Raw genomic sequence first — 18,452 nt, 5'->3', positions numbered from 1 at the left:
CATTGTTTTTCTTCCAAAACAAAGTCACATGTGACTATGCAACGCATTAACTTGTAGAGATTATTAGTGTGTTACTCTTCTATTTTCAGATGTGCCATTTTCCCAAAGTTCCACGAGGCAAAAAGGCTAAATGGATTAGCAGGACTTTTAGTCTTAAAAGACAAACAATTATCAGAAATAATAATCAATAATTATTATTAAATACAAACAATAATCAGGAAAGACATATTATATTAACAAGTCTAGGAGAGCTATTTCAAAAAGCTTTTGAAAAGTAAGTTTACATCAAAAAAGTATTTATTGCAGAAAGACAATTTATGCTTACATGTGTATGTAAAAATATCTTGGGCTCAATACTAACAGCTGTGTTATTGTTATCTTTTGGCCAGTGACTCAGATTGACGTATTTGCATGTCTTGATTCATGTACTTACAAGCTAGGAGAACTGTGAACTAACTATAGTTTTCAAAAAAGATATATATTTAAAAATGAGAGAAAATGATTGTCTTATTTGAAGTATATGCAATTGTTGAACTTTTGTAAAAGAATGAGTCACAATATGTAAACCTTTAAGTACTGCAGATTAGGCAAAAACAAACATGAGCAGGGGAGAAAGAGGGGGAAGAGAAGGAGGGAGAAGGGAGAGACACAACAAAAAAGCCTTCTTAAGTGAGACAGTCCAAATTCATAACTGCTGTCTTGGTGTGAAGAGATGATTTAAAAAAAAAAAAAAAAAAAAAGAACATTTCAAACGCAGAGACTAAAATGTTTTACTATTTCAACATAAAATTCTTCCAGAACTCTCAAAGTATATACATGATACTGGAATAAATTTCTCACTTCTTAGCTTATTAACAATGTGTACATTTGAAAATAAATATATACAATATTTCAAAACAAACCCTTCAAGACAATATTTAGACAGGGACATCCAAGGAAATTGAATTCAGGCACCATGTAACATTTAGGATATATGGTATCTTGAAGATTAAATGTTCTCTTCCTTGTTACTCTGAAGTCTTCCTTATACAGAGGTTGCTTCTAAAGTAGTTCTCTTACAGAGCCAAACATTTTGAGGTGCCAAACCCAGTTTCATTTTCTCCAGTACTATGAAAATTAAAAACAGATAAACAAGTAGTAATTAACATTAATGTTCACAAAGAAAGACAACAGAGTCTATAGTTAAAAAAAAAAAAATGCTTAGTTTTATCATGACATTTTTAGAGACTGTGAAAACCTGTTGCTTATTCCACTTCATTGAGTGCAACCACTTTATTCCAGTACTGAGCTGGAATCAAATCAAAGAAAGTAGTCCTGAAAGAACAAGGAAGCCCGGTCAAGAGTTGTTTGAGGGCCAACATACAAACAGTGTTTGATTTTAAGATACCAAGTAAAAATAAAAGAAAACAATGCTTTTATCACCTATTTTTGCTACTTTTCTTCACAGTTACCTCAATATGGCTGATAAAGAGATCTGTGACACTGACCCTCTTCTCATTTTCTCTCTACATTAGCATTCATTGAAACTGAGAGGATGCTTACTTTTGAGAACTATTAAGCAAAAATAATCTGTTAACAGTTAACGGTTGTCATTAACACGTACAGATGCCACCAACCACCACTTTCTCAGCACAAACAACTCTCCTGGTTGGGCGAACATACACTGAGTCATCCATAACTCATGTGCCATCTTATTCAATAAAATAGATGTTGGCCATTATCTCGGAGGAAATAAGAATGCTACACATGTGAAACAAAATCTTGTTTCCGTAAACTTCACCTCATTATTACTCTGAGAAAAAACATGAGGGGGAAAAAAAACTCACTGACAAGTATTTGTGGATGTGGATGTGCGTTCACATATATGTGTAAAAATGTCAAAGATGCTGACTGATTTTGGTCTGATATGATTTAGGGTGGCAATCCTAGTAAGAATATGGTAAGATTCCGCTTTAATGCTAATAAGAGGAATGTAATTTCTGATTTAAGAAGCTGTATAGGGGGCACCCGGGTGGCTCAGTCGGTTGAGTGCCTGACTTTGGCTCAGGTCATGATCTCGTGGTTGTGAGTTTGAGCCCCGCGTCAGGCTCTGTGCTGACAGCTCAGAGCCTGGAGCCTGCTTCGGATTCTGTGTCTCCCTCTCTCTCTGCCCCTCCCTCGCTTCTGCACTGTCTCTCAAAAATGAATAAATGTAAAAAAAATTTTTTTTAAATAAAAAATAAAATAAAAAGCTGTATAGGGGCACCTAGATGGCTCAGTAGTTTAGGCATCCAAGTCTTAATCTCAGCTCAGGTCTTGATCTCAGGGTTTTGAGTTTAAGCCCCATGCTGGGCTCCATGCTGGGCATGGAGCCTAGTTAGGGGAAAAAAGAAAACAAAACGCTGTTTGAACATTTTCAAGAAGATGGTATCAGAGAAAATCAACTTCTCAAATGGTCCTGGGCACTTATATAAAATCACATACATTTATTTGGTGCCTACCGTGTGCCAGGAATGCCTCAGGTTGTGTGAGAGTCCCCAAGTTACTTAAGACAAAAAAAAAAAAAAAAAAAAAAAAAAAAAAAAACCTGAAGACAAAATGCTCATAGAGAGAGTCACCACTCATATACACACACAAGCATATCCAAAAGTTGGGCAATGGTTGGGGAACTCATTCCTGGCAAAGAGCAAAGAGGTAGTGCTTGTGAGGGTTTGGGGGGAAATACTACGTATGGGAAATTGTCATGGGGGTAAATCATTAGAGTATAATACAAAAAGGACTCTTTTTAAGGCTGGTAGAAAATGATTAAAGCTGAAAATGCAGGTTAGAGCCAAATTGTGAAGGGTCCTCACAGACCTGTTAGGAAGTCTAAATATCCTGAAAACGATAGAAAAACCACACAAGTGTATATATTTGTTTGTATGTGTGAGAAAAACACTGCTACTGAACAAACGGTCTATAATATATCTCCTAAGTACTTCAAAGTGTCTCTGTGAGAAAAAAGTTAGTAATACTACGTAGCAGAGCCAGTCCCAAAATATTCAACGCCCTGTACATTTGATGAATTTATAAAAAACAGTTAAATGTAACCAGAAGGGCAGAAAAACAAGAGTATGACGACTAACCTTCCTAAAAGCAGTTTATGAAGCAAACAGACAAATCTCACCGTGGATGATACTCAAGTGTTTAAAAACTTTCCCCGGAGAAGAAATTAAGAATTTAAATTAAATTAAAGGAAATTAAATTTCTACAGATAAAAAGTAAACTGCAGGGCATTTTAGCTGAAAATTCTGGGGCGTTCTGCTTACTGTTGCTATTATAGTAATTAACTGATCTTAAGACTTTAAAAACATTCGGAATGCAGCAAGCTCCTCTAGTAGGTTTTTAAACGTCACAGGTTTTGATGGCTATTCGTGCCGTGGTGCTGACAGCAGTGCAACATGAGAGCACATGTGGGTCAATAAAATTCAAGCAAGACTGGTTTATGACCAACGTGCAAAATAAACGTTGTCCCACATTTACCATATTTACCTGGGAGTAACTACTCCCAATGGCTCCTTTTTATATCATACTCCATTGGCTGTCTGCACAGCTGCCTTTTTCTTTCACTGGGCAGATGAAAGATCAAAGAAAAGTTAAAGATCATTTCTTTTTTTATTTACAAGTGTATTTTTTAAAACTCGCTACTCACAACAAAATCCGTTCACCTCCATTAAATTAAAGCTTTAACGTGTATCAAGAAAAACATGATTTAGAAACTACTGTCTATTTCTACAACCACGGGTCTGGGTTTGATTCTGGACTTTTGTCCCCTATTAACCATGAGACCTTGTGTATGTTATTTAACCTCAGCCTCGGTTTTCTCATCGATGAAACGGGCCTGGTGATATACACACTTCACAGGTGTGAGGATTAAACAAGGTAATGCAGAGAAATCTCTTTACATAATTCCTGGTACATCCAAGTGTTCAATAGGCTGTAATTACTACTATTATTGCTGTTTCTTTGCTCTTAATTTTTATTCCTCCCAGGATAATTCAAACAAATTAGGAATAGATCAGATGGGGGACACAAAATGATATAAAATAGTTTTGTATGATATACTGGCATTATGATACTTATTTAAGCCACTGGTCTGGGAATCATCTGACTCTTTAGAAAATTATTTAATTAAAAAAAAGTTTGTTTCTTGAGAAAAATTTCTCTTTGGCTAAAGAATTTAATACTCTTTGTTTTGTTCAATAAAATATTTTATACTGTTGTCTTTTATTCCAAATGGTAAAATACGGTCCATATAACATAAACTCAGAAATGATGCTCTTTTCTCCTCTCCGCGGGCATCTTCTGCATCTATGCGCTCTCACGGGAGAGTAGAGGGTAGAGCAGGCACAGTGCAAACATCTACACTGTGGTCAGTGGTAAGGTCAGTACACAAAGGTAAAATAGCAACACAAAAAAACACGATTACTCGAGAAAAGCCCTTCACAAGGAAACGCATTGCAGACAGTTATCTCCCCCAAAAGTCCAAAACAGGAAGCTTTTCCCTTAATACTGACGCAAAACAACTTGTTTCTCTGAGCAGCAGATGGGGCAGATAGATTGCCTGCACTCAGAAGCCGTGTTGTGCAAAACACAAGAATCTTCAATACTGGAATCACATGCAGCACAGTCATGGGAGACACTGGGTCTGAAACATTACCAAAGGAGCTCCTCTCACATTTATTAGAGGACGTATGCTCTTCAGGAAAAATATCAGGTGGAATAACCACATTGTTTTTCTCCTTTCATTTGTCTTTTAATCCCCACAAGTATGTATAGTTGAATTCTCTTCAGTTAAAGGCACATAACTTTACCTCAAGTGTTAAGTTCAGGTGCCCCTCTGCTTGGACCTGTGCTTTTCCACCTTGAACACCATGGGGGCTAAGTAAGGATTCTTGCCAAATGTATAGCAGTAACATGTTCTCGGTATCTTGGGCTGGAATTTAGGCAAACTTTCTGAACCCGATCTGTTACTGCTTTACTCTCAGTCTGCAAAAAATGCATCTCTAAGTATTAAAATGATTGGAAACCACACCCCACTTTCTAGCCTTCTATCATCAATCGGTAAAGAGAGAGACAGGAGAAAGTAAAAACAGGGAAGAAATGGGTTGTGCTGTGAGAGATCACCATCCAAAGGCCTAGTTTTAGTGCAGTAAGTGCCCCAAACTAAGTGACCTCTACCTTTCTGTGCAGCTAAGACTAGAAAGCCTTTTAAAGACCATTTCAGTGGAGACAAGAGTTCTGATGAAGCAATTTCAAAGACAATGACCTAAATAAAAGTGTTTTTCAGTGGAAAATTTGTATCACTAATAGGTGGGTGTTGCTAGGCAACATCTATTGCAGTGTTTAATCTCTACCCTTCCTAGCCAATGGTATGATGGAAGAAAATAAGTCTTTTCAGCATTGCAACATAATAGTTCTATGTGGCAATTTTGTGGTCTTCTTATAGACTATAATTTCTTTTATGCTGAAAAACTATAGTTTTTGTTAACATGTATCAATTAATTTATCTCCATTTTTAGAAAACTGTCCTACAATCCACAGTGATTAATAGGAATGCACTGAAATTAGCCAAACTCATTTAGCAATGTACATCTTTATAATAAATGCTTTGAGTGACCAGAACAAACAGATGTTGGTCACCCGGATTTGCATGTGCAAATAATTTATTAGTATCACTACCTAAAAAAGATACATAGTCACTACTTAGGAAATATACTGCATTTAGGAGTGTGAGTTTCAAGAAGAAAATAAACTTCAGTTTAGATATAGCTATGCTTCTGTCATTTGATAATTTCAAAAGACTATGTGAAGTTAAAACTTTACTCAGTGTCTCTTGTAACCCTCAATGCCTAAAAAAATTCCAATGAAATCAAACATCCTTAGTTTATTCTTATTCTGATATTATTTCAGTTGCACAAGAGTACAGATACAGGTGACAAATATATTTAAGGAAACCTCAGATAGCATGAGCATTTTCAAGTTCATCTCTTAGGATGTAGAAAAGGGGATATTCTGGTAAAGACCTGAATTTAGTAAGTTAGGAAACGTTTTATGTGGCTCAGCCTTCTCATTTATAAAAGAAGAGAATGTTAAAACTCACTTTTGTGGTTGTTAAGGATTATATAATATTAAAAAATAGCGAAGCACTATATGAAATACAAAGTTCAAATAAATAAAGTATGGCTATTGTTGTCTCAGACACTGTTATCTGTCATTATAAAGTAGACAGCTGAGAGAGATGATCTAAAAATTTTTGTCTACATAAATATTCATGTTGCATTAAACCTCCACTTTTACCTGTCTGGGATGATGCTGGTAGTATTAAGTCACTGGAATAATCCAGATATTTGCTCTTATTAATATTCATGCTGCTACAGACTTAATTTTAGATAATAACACTATTTTGTTATCGAGAATCTATCCTAGCCCAAGAAAGTTTGTAACAACGAAGACCAAGTAAGATCAGATAACTATTTATGCAGGATTTCTAAGAAAATAGAAACCTAAAAGACTTAATATTTCTTTCCAAGAAATATAATCATCCATTAGTTCATATGTATAAAATGATCCTTCCCATATCTAAGAATACATCCATCTGTATTATCAATTTATCACCCATATTCATATTTTCTCTGTGAACATTAAAGGTATGTGCATTAACTCTTAGTTCTGACCAACCTTCATAATTTAACCATCAGTGCTGGGGGTTTCATTTACTTTTAGTTTTTGTAGTAGTCAGTATAAGCTTTATATATGGAAAGCAAGTGACCTTTGTACATCTCTGATTATAGATTAAATTTATATTAGTTTTCACCTCAATACCAATCACTTTACCGATGTGGAAACTGAGGCCCAGAGACATTGGTAAATGAAGGTGCCTCTATTACTACCTCACCCAGATAATAATGTGGTCCCCTTTTTTTTTAATCTAGCTTTCTGGGGCACCTGGGTGGCGCAGTCGGTTAAGCGTCCGACTTCAGCCAGGTCACGATCTCGCGGTCCGTGAGTTCGAGCCCCGCGTCAGGCTATGGGGCTGATGGCTCAGAGCCTGGAGCCTGTTTCCGATTCTGTGTCTCCCTCTCTCTCTGCCCCTCCCCCGTTCATGCTTTGTCTCTCTCTGTCCCAAAAATAAATAAACGTTGAAAAAAAAAAAAAAATTTAATCTAGCTTTCTGTCTCCTCTATTTTTAACACAGAATATTAAGAAAAAGAGTCTTTCTATTCTTAGATGGAGTGAGCAATGCAAAAACAGGCATCTTATGTAATTGACAACACAATTTCAAAACTATAGTAAAGTATGCCACAAGTTCATTTACAGAACTTGAAGGCTCAAACTTTAACCTGGATTGTATCAGATGAGTGGTAGTTAAGCCTTCAAAGATGTAACACTTAATCCCTCTCCTCCCAAGAGAGCACTCTATCTCTTGTTCCTGAGAACAGGGGCTGGCCTTGAGACTTGCTTGCTCTAAGAGGCCTGCTGCTTCTGCTCTCACGTTCCTGTGGAGCAGCCAGTCACCATGCAGTAGAACAGCAGCCCTGGCTAGAGTCCTGAGTGGTGAGAGAAGTGGAGAGGCAGTCTGGAAGAGCACCAAAGAGATGTGTGAAACCTTCTGGGCCCTTCAGACAAACCCAATCATGGGCTGAAAGCAGCTGAATAGTGAACCCACCTGACGTAACAGGAAACAAAAGAACCATGTGGTTGGGCTCTGGCTGAAACCTTGACTAGAGAATCATAAGAAGTTTTTTAAGTTTTTTAAGCTAGGAAGTTCAGGTTTGTTACATAGCTAAAGATAATCTGAAATGAGGTGTTAGGCAGCTGCATTAATTTCAAGTGTGGAATTTTAGCTCCATTATATATGGTAAATAAATGTCCAGGAAAATAAGGGAGATAAATGAGAAACTTCAAGTATACAAGAAAGAAAACCCATGAAGGAGAGAAATTTGTACAGTTGTCAATAAGGACAGAGCAAAATAAAATATAAATAACCAACTCATGCAAAGACAACTCAATGCAAAGACACAGAAGTTAAAAGTTTCTAACCTCAAACATGTTACAACTATTTGAGTATTAAAAAAGAAAAACAAAAGGTGTACATAGAAAAAGGCAGAGAGAGATGGGCGACTGAGTGGCTCAGTCGTTAAGTGTCTGACTTTGGCTCAGGTCATGATCTCACAGTTCATGAGTTCAAGCCTGGCATCCAGCTCTGTGCTGACAGCTCAGAGCCTGGAGACTGCTTTGGATTCTGTATCTTCCTCTCTCTGCCCCTCCCCCATTGTGCTCTGTGTCTTTCTCTCTGTCTTAAAAAAAAAAAATAAAAAGAGGGGCGCCTGGGTGGCTCAGTCACGTAAGCATCCAACTTCAGCTCAGGTCATGATCTAATGGTCTGTGAGTTCGAGGCCGGCATCAGGCTCTGTGCTGACAGCTCAGAGCCTGGAGACTGCTTTGGATTCTGTGTCACCCCCTCTCTGTCACTACCCCTCCCCCACTCACACTCTGTCTCTGTCTCTCAAAAATGAATAAACATTAAAAATTTTTTATAAATAACTTAAAAAATAAAGGGAAAGAAAAAGGGAGAGAAAATAACAGGATTGCGTGGGCTATGCCTCAGAAAATTTCATTAACACATAACATAAATAGTGGTGAGCAAAATGTTGACAAGAGAACTGGCTTCAAAATACTAGATATGGAAGTCAAAAGATCTGGGTTCAAGTTTTGGTTCTGTCCCTTCTTTGTTAGCCACATGAAGATGGCTAAGTCATTAAACCGTTTTGGACTTCTATCCTATTCTATTCCTTCTATTGCTCTAAAACACTCTGCTGTATTATGTGTGGACTCAGATTCACCATTAGCTAGACAATCACTTACATACCATCTGAATCACAGTTTATTCTCTTGAGAATTGACTGGATAGGATTAATGACCTGGGATACAGAACTTGATTTGGTCCTTATAATAAAATATGACCTGAATTGGTGTTCTGGGAGAAGAAACTTTTTGTTAAGCCAGGAAAAGAGTATAAGCTAACATCTACAAAATCCCTTTAAGTTCACTGGATATTTTTTAAGTGGAAAGGCCTTGTACTAATAGGTGAGTAATAGATATAGCCCTGAATTCAAGAAGTTTGCATTTTAAGAGTTATAAGACAAGAATCCAAATATCTATAATAGAGGGGCGCCTGGGTGGCTAAGTCAGTTAAGCGGTCAACTTCGGCTCAGGTCATGATCTCGTGGTCTGTGAGTTCGAGTCCAGCATCGGGCTCTGTGCTGACAGCTCAGAGCCTGGAGCCTGTTTCAGATTCTGTGTCTCCCTCTCTCTGACCCTCCCCCATTCATACTCTGTCTCTCTCTGTCTCAAAAATAAATAAACGTTAACAAATATCTATAATAGAAAGCAAATATAAGTGCAACTCAATAAAGTTAAAAGTATTATAAATATCCAGAGGAAGATCAATCAAAGTGGCATTAAGAATACATCTTGGTGGACAGACTGGATTTGGTAAGCATTAAGTTTACCAAAGATTCATTATAAGAAAAGATGGATGTTCTGGTGCTGACGAAATGGCAGCTGCAAAGTAATCACAGAGACAGAAGAGATCAAAATATTCAGAGACAGTATTAGGGAAACAGCTTGGAAAGTAGCTTGGAATACAATCCTGGAAGGCCTTGAACTTCCAGAGACCGGTCTTCACTGTTAGGCAACGGGGAAACACTGCACATTGACATTAACAAAGGGGGGCGAGAGGACAAAGTAAAACATTATATTGTGAAAATATAACTGATATTTAGAATAAAAAATGCTTACAGAAAAAAAAAAGGCTAAAACAGAAGAGTTATAAAGCATTTTAGTTATCCAAGGTATCGTAAAGAGCAAAAAATGGATTAAAATGTTAGGAGTCCAAAAATGATAGAAAATGGTAATTAAAGAAATAGTTAAACTGGCAAGGCTTGGTGGTACAATGGTACCGGGTGAGGGAGAAGTCAAGCGGACAGGCTTTGAGCTTGGGTGATTAGTAAAATTACCAACAGAATATGCAAAGTGAGGAAGGGGTGCACAAGGAGAAGAGTGTGAGGGTAGGGGGCAGGGGGAAACATTTTTCTGTTTGCTCACCATTTTCATAATCATCCTCATTATGAAATTCATAACGAAACCAGGCTTTAAACCTGAGGTTTAGCATCACAGGCTAGTGTGAAAAGGCCTTCCTCCCTCAGACATTTGTATGCAAGCTTCTGCTAACAGTAAGGCTACAGACAGACCTTTTCAGTACACGATGCGCACTGCTTCACTCAGCTTCAAAACTCCTTTCCCAGCACTTCACCATTTGTGAAAACCCAACATGTGCTCAAGTCTCACTTGCCAAGGCCACCGTTAGACCCATGATCATTCTCAAGGAAAGTTTACAATCACCACTGACGCCAAAGGACAAATACACCAATGCTGATACTCCACAATTTAGCTGACGACTAAGAAAATTTCAGTGGGCTGTTTTAGAATTGATAATGTATGCGGCATGTTCACAGTGGCTGGCTGGTGAGATGGCAAAAACGACTTGACAAAGAAAATAAGGAAAAGGCATCATTAGCAGGAGAAAAGTATGGCTCTCTGAGGACTCTGGGGTAGGACACGGGGAGGCAGAGATAAAGTCCACTGCACTGAGAACTTACCTGGGCAAACTTGTGAATCTGTTCTACCACTGCAGCAAAAAGAGCATGGACACTTTCATCAATCAGACTCTGCATGTAATGCACGGCCTCTTCATCAGACAGGTCTAGTCGGAATTTATCCTGAACCTATAAGATCATAGTATGTTAGTCTTGAGTGTGGGGTGGGGGGGAAACATACTTTGAAGAGAAGGAACCAAATGGATACAGACGTTATTACAATATATTATGACTGATTTCTGTGACAAAGAAGTGTTTTATAACTTACAAGAAGTTCTGAAGTTATTATTCTTTTGAGTGTCAAAGTTTACTGTTTTTGCTATATGCTGTAAATCACCCTATCCTTGTTGGTTGTTACCTAGGAATAAACCTAACCAAAGATGTAAAAGATTTGTATGCTGAAAAGTATAGAAAGCTTATAAAGGAAATTGAAGAAGATACAAAGAAGTGCAACAACATTCCATGCTCATGGGTTGGAAGGATAAATATTGTTAAAATGTCAATACTACCCAAAGCAATCTACACATTCAATGCAATCCCAATCAAAATTGCACTGGCATTCTTCTCAAAGTCAGAACAACCCTAAAATTTGTATGGAACCACAAAAGACCCCAAATTGCCAAACTAATATTGAAGAAGAAAACCAACATGGGAGGCATCACAATCCCAGACTTTAGCCTCTACTACAAAGCTGTAATCATCAAGATAGTATGGTATTGGCACAAAAACAGACACATAGACCAATGGAATAGAATAGAGAAACCACAAATATACGGACAACTAATCTTTGACAAAGCAGAAAAGAGTATCCAATGGAAAAAGACAGTCTCTTTATTTTATTTTTAATTTTTTTTTAATGTTTATTCATTTTTGAGAGACAGAGAGAGACAGAGCATGAGCGGGGAAGGGGCAAAGAGAGAGGGAGACGCAGAATCCGAGGCAGGCTCCAGGCTCTGAGCTGTCAGCACAGAGCCCGATGCGGGGCTTGAACTCACGAACTGTGAGATCATGACCTGAGGTGAAGTCGGGCGCTCAACCGACTGAGCCACCCAGGCGCCCCAAAGACAGTCTCTTTAACAAATGGTGCTGGGAGAACTGGGCAGCAACATGCAGGAGAATGAAACTAGACCACTTTCTTACACCATACACAAAAACAAACTCAAAATGGATGAAAGACCTGAATGTGAGACAGGAAACCATCAAAACCCTAGGAGAAAGCAGGCTACAACCTCTTTGACCTCAGCTGCAGGGATTTCTTACTTGGTACATCTCCAAAGGCAAAGGAATTAAAAGCAAAAATGAACTATTGGGACCTCATGAAGATAAAAAGCTTCTGCACTGCAAAGGAAACAATCAACATAACTAAAAGGTAACCGACAGAATGGGAAAAGATATTTGCAAATGACATATCTGATAAAAGGCTAGTGTCCAAAATCTATAAAGAACTTATCAAGCTCAACACCCAAAAAGCAAATAACCCAGATAAAAAATGGGTAGAAGACATGAATAGACACTTTTCCAAAGAAGACATCCAGATGGACAACAGACACATGAAACGATGCTCAATGTCACTCATAATCAGGGAAATACAAATGAAAGCCACACTTGAGATACCACCTCACACCAGTCAGAGTGGCTAAAATGAACAAATCAGGAGACTGTAGATGCTGGCGAGGATGTGGAGAAATGGGAACCCTCTTGCACTGTCGGTGGGAATGCAAACTGGTGCAGCTGCTCTGAATGCAACCTCAGTGTGGAGGTTCCTCAAAAAATTAAAAATAGAACTACCCCATGACCCAGCAACAGCAATACTAGGAATTTACCCAAGGAATACAGGAGTGCTGATGCATAGGGACACAGGTACCCCAATGTTTATAGCAGTGCTTTCAACAATAAATTATGGAAAAAGCGTAAATGTCCATCAACTGATGAATAGATAAAGATGTGGTTTATATACACAATGGAATACTACTTGGCAATGAGAAAGAATTAAATCCTGCCATTTGCAGCAACATGGATGGAACTGGAGAGTATTATGCTAAGTAAAGTAAGTCAGTGTATCTTGAGAAACTTAACAGAAGACCATGGGGGAAGGGAAGGGAGGAACCAAGTTACAAACAGAGAGGGAGGAAGGCAAACCACACGGGACTCTTAAATACAGAGAGCAAACTGAGGGTTGATGGGGGGTGGGGAAGAGGAGAAAGTAGGTGATGGGCATTGAGGAGGGCACTTGTTGGGATAAGCACTGGGTGTTGTATGGAAGCCAATTTAACAATAAATTATATTTTTAAAAAAAGAAAAACTAAATAGTAAACATGATTCTTAGGCCCTGCAAATTAAAAATAAAAAAACTGTTCTTTTAACTCAAAAGGGTGCTTTATTTTTTCACATTTTGAAGCTAGAACTACTGTGTAAGATTTAAAATGTGACATATTTATAAATAAATAATCTCCTTCACTTTATCCCTGTTGTTCATTATTAAATGGATATACCAAGGTGAGATGATAATAATATTCTCCCCCACTGTTTCACTGCCTATAGAAGAACAGAAACTATGTTAGTCACCGGCAAAATCAACTGAAGTAGATCTTCCAAAAATGTCTCCCTTCCTATAGCAATTCCTTATCCCTCTGCAAAGAACTACTTTAGTTGGTCTGTAATTTCCAGTGACAGAGAAACTTTTCTTTGTTTCATATTTATAGTTCCAGTTGATTCCCAATAACAAGAAGTACTAGAAAAATTAGTAGAAACGTATGAGAATGATTCCTAAAAAATAAAAGTCAATGTTATTGATGACCACTTTGTGTAAAACACTTCACATCAAGATTTCGCCTGACTCTGAGATAGCAGTGAAGTAGAATAGTATTTCCATCTAGAAGATGCAGAAACTGAGGCACAGAGAATTTATGAAGCCAACCCAAAGACCCTTAACTGATGGCAGGGGTCTCACACTTCCAGACAATCTCATGCCACTGCACGAGATTATACTCTACTCCTTTCTCCTCTTTTAGTGATCCATATATACTTTGGAAAAAGCAGGCAAGGAGAAAATGATGTTTCCAAGCAGATAAAAAATGGTCGTATTTAGTATTTACTGTTAAGTATAGAATTTAACTACCAGAAAAACGAAGAAGGACACAGTACAACAACGATGGCCGTGGAACGGTGCTCATCTCTTTGCTAGATCGGAGGTATACCAAATGACCCAACAGCTCTGCAGCTTCAGGCTGGGGGAGTACAAGAGAGGTGGGCATAAAGAGTGAAGGACAATTCGGCGGAGGGACATCTAAAGGTCTGGGCTTTTTTTTTGTTTTTAATTTTTTTTTTTTTTTTACATTTATTTTTGAGAGAGACAGGGCATGAGCAGGGTAGGGGCAGAGCGAGGGGGAGACACGGAATCCGAAGAAGGCTCCAGGCTCTGTGTTGTCAGCACAAAGCCCGACTCGGGGCTCAAACTCGTATGACCTGAGCTGAAGTATGGCTCGTATGACTCATATAACCTGAGCTGAAGTAGGATGCTCAACTGACTGAGCCACCCAGGTGCCTCTGAAAGTCTATCTTGAATGAACCAGCTCTCCTATTTCTGAATCCCAATTAATGGTATATCTCTTCTTTGAGTTTAATCCTTTATTTTCCTTGACTTAGAAAGATGTCTGACAGGTCTGGAACTATTTTTAAAAGCATCAAAAAACTACAGATCAGAAGAATCAGAACTTCAGCCAATTGATCAAAACTTAAATGCTTGTACATGCGCTTGCAACACAAACAGAATATATATATTTGGCATAAAAAGATGTTATTTACCAAATATGAAAAAATAATCTTTTATAACAATGAAGTTAAGGTTAACTGCACATAAATGGTTGATTTGGTATCACACATACTGACCGGCCTACTTGGTACTGTCCCCTAGGTCCTTAAGATTCTAATCATTTTCTTCAAGCTATATTCTCTTTGCTCTTCAGATTGTATACTTAAGCTCTATTTATATGTGTGCATGCACACAAACATGCACAAACACAGTCTCTAACATTCCAATTAGTACTAAATATTGAGTTTGTCTTCAATAACCTTTTGATGTACACTCTTCTTGCATCCACACTCTCAGGGGTGTAGAGCTATTCCCCACACAACACACATTTCTAGACTAAACTATATTGTCTTTGGGGGCGACTGGGTGGCTCAGCTGGTTAAGCGTCCAGCTTCAGCTCAGGTCATGATCTCATGGTTCATGGGTTCAAGGCCTGTGTGGGGCTCTGTGCTGACAGCTCAGAGCCTGGAGCCTGCTTCAGATTCTGTCTCCCTCTCTCTCTTCCCCTTCTCCACTCATATTCTGTATACTCTTTCTCTTAAAAAATAAACATTAAGAATATAAATTTAAACTATATTGTCTTTCATAAGGAGCACAGAGATATCATTTATACTTAATCTTTACCCTTTGTCTCTGAAAGCTCAAAACACATCATTGCGAAACTAATTTAGCATTCGTTAATAAAGACTTTTGCTTAAAACAATTTAGTGTTTAGCATCTCTGAAATAAGAGTAACATTCATTACAATAATAAAAGCAGACACTTCCTATTAAAATTTTTTATTTAAATTATTAGAATAAAAAAATTTTCCTTGTAATAATTATTCAATCACAAAAGTGATTACAACAAAGAAACACTTTTCATTCATCAAGGTGAAAGAGTTTTAATCTAAACAGTATTTCCTTGCTGAGTTCATTTGATTATCTGAACTGCATTAGAATAATAAAAAAATCCCTTAATTGAATAAAAACCAGAATTTAAAATAAAGAGTAATAATTAAAAAGAAAAATGATTGGGGCGCCTGGGTGGCGCAGTCGGTTAAGCGTCCGACTTCAGCCAGGTCACGATCTCGCGGTCCGTGAGTTCGAGCCCCGCGTCAGGCTCTGGGCTGATGGCTCAGAGCCTGGAGCCTGTTTCCGATTCTGTGTCTCCCTCTCTCTCTGCCCCTCCCCCGTTCATGCTCTGTCTCTCTCTGTCCCAAAAATAAATAAACGTTGAAAAAAAAAAAAAAATTAAAAAAAAAAAAAAAAAAAGAAAAATGATAAAAAGTGAAACCCCTATCCAACTACTGCTAAAAGAGAATCAATGTTATAATTGTTTGTAATAGGACACATGACTGCTAAAGAAAAATGACACCTACATTACCAAAACTCCCTAAGAGTGGATATTATGGCTTATATGCTTTAATAAACATAACTTGTAGGCACCAAGGAAATTTAATTTTACAGGTCATTCGAAACAGATCTTCAATTTGTAGATTTTCAATTATACATACACATATTCATTATAAATATGTGTTTACATACAAATATGTATACATACAAATATATATGTATATATATATTTTTTTGTTTTACAGATTAGTCAAAGATCAATTTAGAGAAAGAACATATCCCTTTATTCTTCAACACAAAACAGTATTATCTTGTTAAATTCCTTTGAATAAACTCATTACCACAATTTAAAAGATTTATTACTCATTTAAAGAAAAACACGAATGAAAAAGCACTGCTAAGTGGTGATGTTTATCCATTAAACTATTCTATTTCTCTTTCTTTCTTTTTTTTTTCTAAATAGAGACTCACCTGTATCAAAAAGCTAAGAAAATTCAAAACTCCCTGTAGATAGGCAATTGCCTTTTTTCAACACACTCTCCCTGGTAACAAAGTGAGTGATTTGCTAGGAAATACAGTTTTGTTTTGTTTTTTTTAATTGAAGTACAGTCAACATACAATGTTACATCAGTTTCTGAATACACAGGTCTTTTACCTCAAATATCTTAACTTCCTTTTATCCACTAGGACAATCTAGTCGGACAGAGCTAAGAAATCTTATTTCCATACCACAGGTTCATAAAACACCTCCTTTTAATTTATTCAGAAAGAGCTGACTAACCTAATTGGTGAGGCCCTTCCTGGCCACAAATCCTAAAATTTTCAAAATCAATGCCAACTCAACATTTCATTTTCCCCTCACTTTTATTTTTTCTCTAAACACTAATCACTATTAATATGTTACATATTTTAACTTACTTTACCCTGTTTCTTTTCTGTTTCCCTTATTAGAAGGTAAGCTACTCATTGAAGGCAAGAAATTTTATTTTATTATTACTATAACTCAAACAATAAGATAGTGCTTGAGATATAGTAAATCTAAATAGCTCAATAAATACTGTTGAATGAATGAATGAAGTAGAAAAAATACTCATGAGAAGGATAAAGGTAAATGTAGGAGAATAATCACCCTTAGACTAGAGGAAGGCAGGTAGGGTGCAGTTCAACACTAATGACTGTTTTGATCCATTAATAAAAGAGGATTTAAAGCAAATAGGGCAAAATGTTTAAATACAGATGGTGATTACTGGGTGTTTGTTACATGAGCATCTGTATTCTTTATGATTTAAGTAGTTCATATAAAATTTATTGAAAGAAAAAACTAGTATGATCTGTTTGCTCATTTTTGAAAATTAGTCTATCAATTATGCTTTAGTTATATTAGCACTACAACACTTTGCTTTCATCAATATGCACTATTTTTATTAGACTACTTGGATAACTTTGTTCTAAATTATTAAAAGGATTAAAGCAACTTCTGTGCAAGCTTCCCACAGCATAGAGCAAAGACTGGCACACTAACCTACTACTACCAGATACTTAACTGATGTCTGTGATTGATGACCATGTGTTTAAATCATTGTGATTCCATCTCACATTTTTTGGGCAATTGGGTTTTGTAAGAAATGAACAGGGGCGCCTGGGTGGCGCAGTCGGTTGGGCGTCCGACTTCAGCCAGGTCACGATCTCGCGGTCCGTGAGTTCGAGCCCCGCGTCAGGCTCTGGGCTGATGGCTCAGAGCCTGGAGCCTGTTTCCGATTCTGTGTCTCCCTCTCTCTCTGCCCCTCCCCCGTTCATGCTCTGTCTCTCTCTGTCCCAAAAAATAAATAAACGTTGAAAAAAAAAAAATTAAAAAAAAAAAAAAAAAAAAAAAGAAATGAACAAATCTGATCAACAAAAATATTATGTATCCCATCTATAAGTATTCAATTTCAAAAATTAAAACAAAACTGATATATACTAAATTAAGTTATGGAGACAGGAAAATATTGTTGCGCTTTGTTAGGATTACTCGAATAATTTAACTAATCTCTCCTTCTCTCAGCTTCAAATTGCTACACTCTATTTCCCTAGTTGGCTTCTATTCATGAGGCCAACACAAAAATGTTCCAAGTCGTAAGACTTCGAAGTAATGTTAGCAATTGTTATTTCAACAAGGTATAAAAATCTACACTTTTTCTGTTTAATGTTTATTTATTTTTTGAGAAAGAGAAAGATAGCATGATCTGGGAAGGGGCACGAAGGGGGGTGGTGCAGAAGATCCAAACCAGGCTCTGTGCTGACAGCAGAGAACCCGACATGGGGCTCGAACCCACAAGCTGAGATCATGACCTGAGCCAAAGTCGGACACTTAACCGACTCAGCCACCCAGGCGCCCCAAATATTTACATTTCTTAAAAAATGAAATTTATGAAACATACATTTTAGCCTATTCCAGCATAAGTTTACAACATTATCAGGACTTTAATGTCAAGTGTATGTTGCAAATAATTACTTCATATTCTTTTTTTTTTTTTTTTTTTAATTTTTTTTTCAACGTTTATTTATTTTTGGGACAGAGAGAGACAGAGCATGAATGGGGGAGGTGCAGAGAGAGGGAGACACAGAATCGGAAACAGGCTCCAGGCT

At 37.3% G+C, this 18,452-nt stretch overlaps 1 protein-coding gene across 1 annotated transcript in view; it reads right to left on the bottom strand.

The window, feature by feature from the left end:
- Window positions 1–279: 279 nt before the first annotated feature.
- Window positions 280–18,452, bottom strand: part of PIK3C3 (phosphatidylinositol 3-kinase catalytic subunit type 3) — a 148,095-nt gene continuing 129,922 nt past the window's right edge. Inside the window, exons 24-25 of the mRNA XM_045459425.1 lie at window positions 10,683–10,808; window positions 280–1,107 (exon numbers count right to left, since the gene is read on the bottom strand). Coding sequence (XP_045315381.1) covers window positions 1,093–1,107; window positions 10,683–10,808 — 141 coding nt within the window. The 3' untranslated portion in view covers window positions 280–1,092. The remainder of the gene's footprint in view (window positions 1,108–10,682; window positions 10,809–18,452) is intronic.

The sequence above is a fragment of the Leopardus geoffroyi genome, chromosome D3 (assembly GCF_018350155.1).
Source record: "Leopardus geoffroyi isolate Oge1 chromosome D3, O.geoffroyi_Oge1_pat1.0, whole genome shotgun sequence".
NCBI classification, from domain to species: Eukaryota; Metazoa; Chordata; class Mammalia; order Carnivora; family Felidae; genus Leopardus; species Leopardus geoffroyi.
Note: the sequence above shows the minus strand (reverse complement) of the source record. Positions and strands in the feature narration are given on the sequence as shown.